This window comes from Nanorana parkeri, unplaced genomic scaffold, assembly GCF_000935625.1.
Source record: "Nanorana parkeri isolate BGI_ZX_2015 unplaced genomic scaffold, ASM93562v1 scaffold3569, whole genome shotgun sequence".
In the NCBI taxonomy this organism is placed as follows: Eukaryota; Metazoa; Chordata; class Amphibia; order Anura; family Dicroglossidae; genus Nanorana; species Nanorana parkeri.
In genome coordinates, this window is record NW_017309837.1 from 27,833 (window position 1) to 34,021 (window position 6,189).

At 59.4% G+C, this 6,189-nt stretch overlaps 1 protein-coding gene across 1 annotated transcript in view; it reads left to right on the top strand.

The window, feature by feature from the left end:
- The window catches only part of LOC108803285 (hydrocephalus-inducing protein-like), a gene marked incomplete at both ends in the record, with an annotated part of 42,796 nt that overhangs the window by 27,643 nt on the left and 8,964 nt on the right, over positions 1–6,189 (top strand). The window contains 9 exons of the mRNA XM_018575115.1: positions 149–317; positions 1,823–2,467; positions 2,608–2,829; positions 2,990–3,207; positions 3,518–3,700; positions 4,244–4,363; positions 4,988–5,147; positions 5,261–5,433; positions 5,916–6,114. Coding sequence (XP_018430617.1) covers positions 149–317; positions 1,823–2,467; positions 2,608–2,829; positions 2,990–3,207; positions 3,518–3,700; positions 4,244–4,363; positions 4,988–5,147; positions 5,261–5,433; positions 5,916–6,114 — 2,089 coding nt within the window. The remainder of the gene's footprint in view (positions 1–148; positions 318–1,822; positions 2,468–2,607; positions 2,830–2,989; positions 3,208–3,517; positions 3,701–4,243; positions 4,364–4,987; positions 5,148–5,260; positions 5,434–5,915; positions 6,115–6,189) is intronic.

Here is a 6,189-nt window from a genome sequence, read left to right on the forward strand (position 1 = left end):
CTCTACTGCTTCTCTCTCTCCTCATTCTCCTTCTTCTCCATCTCCCCCTCTGTCTCTCTCTCCATCTCCCCCTCCTCTCTCTCTCTCTCTCTCTCTGTCTCCCCTCCTGTGTCTCTCTCTCACTCACTCTTCATGTTTTGGGGTGCAGGGAGCTGGAGGAACGTCTGGCCCGGGAGGAACAGGAGCGGAAGCTGCAGGAGGAGTTGTTGAAGCAGAAAGAAGAAGAGGAGCTGAGGAAAAAGTTGAAGAGAGGAAAGAGCCGCAATTCCGGAAAAGAGGAGAAGGACGGAAAGAAGAGTCAAATTGGGAACAAGCAGGTACGGCTCCCCCCAGCCGGGGTATACGTCTCCCTCTAGCCGGGGTATGCGGCTCCCTCCAGCCGGGGTATACGTCTCCCTCTAGCCGGGGTATGCGGCTCCCTCCAGCCGGGGTATACGTCTCCCTCCAGCCGGGGTATGCGTCTCCCTCCAGCCGGGGTATGCGTCTCCCTCCAGCCGGGGTATGCCTCTCCCGCCAGCCGGGGTATACGTCTCCCTCCAGCCGGGGTATGCGGCTCCCTCCAGCCGGGGTATGCAGCTCCCTCCAGCCGGGGTATACGTCTCCCTCCAGCCGGGGTATACGGCTCCCTCCAGCCGGGGTATACGGCTCCCTCCAGCCGGGGTATACGGCTCCCTCCAGCCGGGGTATACGGCTCCCTCCAGCCGGGGTATACGGCTCCCTCCAGCCGGGGTATACGGCTCCCTCCAGCCGGGGTATACGGCTCCCTCCAGCCGGGGTATACGGCTCCCTCCAGCCGGGGTATACGGCTCCCTCCAGCCGGGGTATACGGCTCCCTCCAGCCGGGGTATACGGCTCCCTCCAGCCGGGGTATACGGCTCCCTCCAGCCGGGGTATACGGCTCCCTCCAGCCGGGGTATACGGCTCCCTCCAGCCGGGGTATACGGCTCCCTCCAGCCGGGGTATACGGCTCCCTCCAGCCGGGGTATACGGCTCCCTCCAGCCGGGGTATACGGCTCCCTCCAGCCGGGGTATACGGCTCCCTCCAGCCGGGGTATACGGCTCCCTCCAGCCGGGGTATACGGCTCCCTCCAGCCGGGGTATACGGCTCCCTCCAGCCGGGGTATACGGCTCCCTCCAGCCGGGGTATACGGCTCCCTCCAGCCGGGGTATACGGCTCCCTCCAGCCGGGGTATACGGCTCCCTCCAGCCGGGGTATACGGCTCCCTCCAGCCGGGGTATACGGCTCCCTCCAGCCGGGGTATACGGCTCCCTCCAGCCGGGGTATACGGCTCCCTCCAGCCGGGGTATACGGCTCCCTCCAGCCGGGGTATACGGCTCCCTCCAGCCGGGGTATACGGCTCCCTCCAGCCGGGGTATACGGCTCCCTCCAGCCGGGGTATACGGCTCCCTCCAGCCGGGGTATACGGCTCCCTCCAGCCGGGGTATACGGCTCCCTCCAGCCGGGGTATACGGCTCCCTCCAGCCGGGGTATACGGCTCCCTCCAGCCGGGGTATACGGCTCCCTCCAGCCGGGGTATACGGCTCCCTCCAGCCGGGGTATACGGCTCCCTCCAGCCGGGGTATACGGCTCCCTCCAGCCGGGGTATACGGCTCCCTCCAGCCGGGGTATACGGCTCCCTCCAGCCGGGGTATACGGCTCCCTCCAGCCGGGGTATACGGCTCCCTCCAGCCGGGGTATACGGCTCCCTCCAGCCGGGGTATGCGGCTCCCTCCAGCCGGGGTATGCGGCTCATGCGGTGAGGAGCAGAGCGGTCTGCGTATGCCTCGCGTGTATATAATGGGTACGTCTCTTGTCTCTCAGGCTACAAACACACTGACTGTGAAGTCGGAACATCTTTCGGACTTTGGGGTGGAGAGGAAAGTGTCAGTACTCAGATCAGACTCGGCGCTCAATGACCCAGAGGACACCAAGAAGAAGAGGAGTAAAGACGCACCCCAGCATGTGGTCGTGTCGGAGGACCCCGGGAACGATTCCCTCAGCGACAGCGAGAAGCAGCTGATTCAGAGATTCCGGAACTACGAGTCCTCCCAGAAGGAGATCTCCCACGTCCTCACTTTCTGGGACCGAGTACAGGGCATCCTTCTGCCACCTCCCCCTGCGGAGGATGGCCAGCGCGAGGGCGAAGACCCAGCTCCAGAGCGACACGCCCCCTCCGGGAGGAAGTGCCGGAAGGACCGCGAGCGGGAAAAGCAGGAAAAACTGGAGCGGGAGAAAGCTGAGAAAGAACGTCAAGTGAAGGAAAGGATGGAGAAGATGAAGAGTATGGAGGACGAGGCAGGACCATACCAAGGACCAGAGCAGGAAGGCCAGAAGGTTCAAGAAGAAGATCTGAAGGCTCTGAGGACAGAGGTGGGAATCCCTCACTACGACCTGCAAGTTACCAGAAACCACGAGTCCATGGAAGAGCAGATCCTACAGAGCGGGACATTGCCATCAGTGGAGGAGGTGAGGGCGCTGATATCATATACAAGGACCCGTTTCTGTATCCTCCAGACGATAGGTGGTGGTCACGTAGTCAATGAGGACACAGGAGGGGTCTATACTTCTAACCTCTCTGGTTATTTTTATCTTCTTCCTCCCACCAGATCCTGGAAGGCCTTGGCTTAGGTCCATCTGGTCCTCCAGTGCCGCCTCCACACATCTTCTCAGTTGTCCCATTACCAGACAGGAGGGGACCGTCTGCCGACCAGGAGACCCTCAGCCACTTCTCCTTCATAGCGGCCTCCCCAGACGACCCCAATGTGATTGCCGAAGAGAAGAAGGATGGAGAGGCCGAGCCAGACCCATCGTTGTCCATCCCGGCAAAGGTGAGAAGATGGTTCTGGTGCTGTGTGCCTTCGTGGTGGCAGACCAGTGGGGGATGTCCTGTGGAAACCTCTATGTGAGGGACATACAGAGTGTCTGAGAACGATTGTAGACGTGTCCGGTGCCCGGTGATATCTATCCGGGGATGTTGTGTCACCACAGGAGGAGCAGCTGACACCCACCAAGAGTCGCAGCCGGAAGGAGAAAGGTGGAGACACGGGCCGCGAGAGCCAGAAAGACAAGAGACGCTCAACTTCTCTACGTAAGAGCCAGCAGAACCAGGACAGCCGCTCCCCACCGCCGCCCGGTGCCAGGACACCCGTCTCTGACCAGGAGCTCAGCAGCCTGGCAGGAGAGGCCCAGCCAGAAAAAATACAAAGGTAAGAGTGGAGGAAGCCGTGCACAGGGGCCCCTGGCATTTCCTGGGATCATTCCAGCACAATACTCTACTGCTGAGGTGGTGCAGCTCATGGTGGGGGTTGGGGTGCACTTTGGCCCTTTTTCATCTCGGGGTGCTGAAGTGTCCTGGCACTGGTCCCCTATAGCAGCAGATTGTGACATCGGGTGGATCAGATGTCCCTGTACAGTAATATTCACTGTATGGGTGAATGTGCCGTATGTCATCGGTGAATGGTGGCCGCTGTCCCCCGGCAGCAGAGTCTACATAACCGTCACATCTTCTGTCTCCAGTCTAGGACTGTTCCGCTGGGTGGTGCCGGCTGGAGGACAAGTTCTGCTTCGGATCCATTACCAGTCCAGCAGTGTTGGCAACTTTGACCAAACCCTCAACTTTGAGCTTGTTGGGACCCGGCGCAGGTACCAGCTCTACTGCCGCGGCGTCTGTTCCTTTCCTACCATCAGCCAGGACCCCAAGTAAGTGTCAAAGCGCAGGACTCCGAGCCCCCCAAATGTTCTCATCCACACACATCAACCTTCACATCATCCTTCATGTCCTCCCCTTCAGTCTTCTATCTGACCTCCGTCCTCCCCTTCAGTCTTCTATCTGACCTCCGGCCTCCCCTTCCGTCTTCTATCTGACCTCCGGCCTCCCCTTCCGTCTTCTATCTGACCTCCGTCCTTCCCTTCAGTCTTCTATCTGACCTCCGTCCTCCCCTCCAGGTCTTCTATCTGACCTCCGTCCTCCCCTTCCGTCTTCTATCTGACCTCCGTCCTCCCCTTCAGTCTTCTATCTGACCTCCGTCCTCCCCTCAGTCTTCTGTCTGACCTCCGTCCTCCCCTCAGTCTTCTGTCTGACCTCCGTCCTTCCCTTCAGTCTTGCACAGTTGTACCGGCTCCTCTCCTCTACTTCAGGCACATGTCTGTATAATTACTGTACATTGCTCTGGTACATGTTTGAGACATACTCCATGCGGTGCCATCGCCTATCACAGACACTTTGCTGCTCTGGTGTTTCAGGATTGTTTTCCCTCATCGTAAGAAAGGCACCAAAAGTCATGAGATCGTGCAGAAGAAGTTCCTCCTGAGCAGCGGCACGTTTGATTTTGGGCCTCTGCTGTGCGGGAAGAGTCGGGAGAAGTGAGTAGACGAGATTGCCGCATCTGACTCCTGATTGGGTGGTTACGTAGTCACAGGCCCGGGGTGGGGGCCCTATGGCAGCGTTGCGGCCCTACGGTGGGATGAGTCGGGAGAAGTGAGTAGACGAGATTGCCGCATCTGACTCCTGATTGGGTGGTTACGTAGTCACAGGCCCGGGGTGGGGGCCCTATGGCAGCGTTGCGGCCCTACGGTGGGATGAGTCGGGAGAAGTGAGTAGACGAGATTGCCGCATCTGACTCCTGATTGGGTGGTTACGTAGTCACAGGCCCGGGGTGGGGGCCCTATGGCAGCGTTGCGGCCCTACGGTGGGATGAGTCGGGAGAAGTGAGTAGACGAGATTGCCGCATCTGACTCCTGATTGGGTGGTTACGTAGTCACAGGCCCGGGGTGGGGGCCCTATGGCAGCGTTGCGGCCCTACGGTGGGATGAGTCGGGAGAAGTGAGTAGACGAGATTGCCGCATCTGACTCCTGATTGGGTGGTTAGGTAGTCACAGGCCCGGGGTGGGGGCCCTATGGCAGCGTTGCGGCCCTACGGTGGGTTGTATATGATATGAGGCTCCTAGCACTGATTGATGGACTGTGATCTCTGCTGCCCCCTGCAGGTACAAAGCGGGACAATACCCAGAGAACGCGGAGAGGCTCGCCATCTACAACGTGTCACCTATGGAATCCGAGGTGACTTTCTGCTTCCAGCACGACGTCAAAGCCGCCACCTTCATACTGGATCCCCCGAGCATGACGCTGAGACCGGACCAGAAGCAGGTCCATATGATATTCCCCCGATATATGTGTTATACCCTCACCACCCCTGCGCTATACGTGTTGTTCCCGGGATTGCAGCATGTGACTCCTCCGCTCCGTGTCTTCCCTTCCAGGAGCTCTCCGTGTGGGCGTACCCGACCGCCCCGGCATTGTACGAGGATAATATCGTGTGCTGCATCAAGGACAACCCCGAGCCCGTCATATTCCGCTTGTGCTGCCGCGGCGTGCGCCCGGAACTGGAACTGGACCGCAAGCAAGTTCACTTTGAGAAAGTCCTGCTGCATCGGTAAGAGAGATTCAGGGCTGAGGACCCCGGCGTCGGGGGCCCCCCGAAGTTACCGTGCCGGAGACTCTTATTACTGATCATGGCTTTTCTACATGAGGGACACAAACATTCAGAAACGGGTCGGGTTATACTGCCGCCTCCAGGAGGCTGGGACGCTGGCAAACAGAAGCATTGCTAGCCAACCCTCGTGTTACCCCCTCCCCCACCCCTCTACCCAGCATGGCTCAGCTATTGGCTGGTTGACTGGACTATTGATTGGCCGCTCCTCCGTGCGTCTGCAATCATGGTTCCTCCCTCCATTGGTCTCCAGATCCGTGTGTCCTCAGCACAAGCTTTGGGACGGCGCATGTGTGGCTAGCCTGCAGTGTGACCTCCAGTCATGTGATCATGTCCAGCCATCGTGCATAGGTTACCAGCGGCATGCGTGTTGCACGTGGATTCTGCACGGCACATTCTCATTCTCCGATTTACACCTATTACAGGAAAGACACCAAAACCATCTTCCTGAGGAACAGCACTTACCTGCCGGCAGCCTGGCGTGTGACGGGCCTGGAGAGTCTGGGCGACGACTTCTCCGTGTCCCAGGATCAGGGCATTGTGGCCCCCCGGTCAGAGTACGGATTACAGCTCCACTTCAAGGCCGCCAAAGCCTCCAACGTCAAGAAGTTAATTCGCCTGGAGGTATTGGAGCCCACTGATTGCCTGAACTCTCCTGTGTACTCTGTGTGCAGGGGGGGGGGGGGGGGGGGGTTTTTT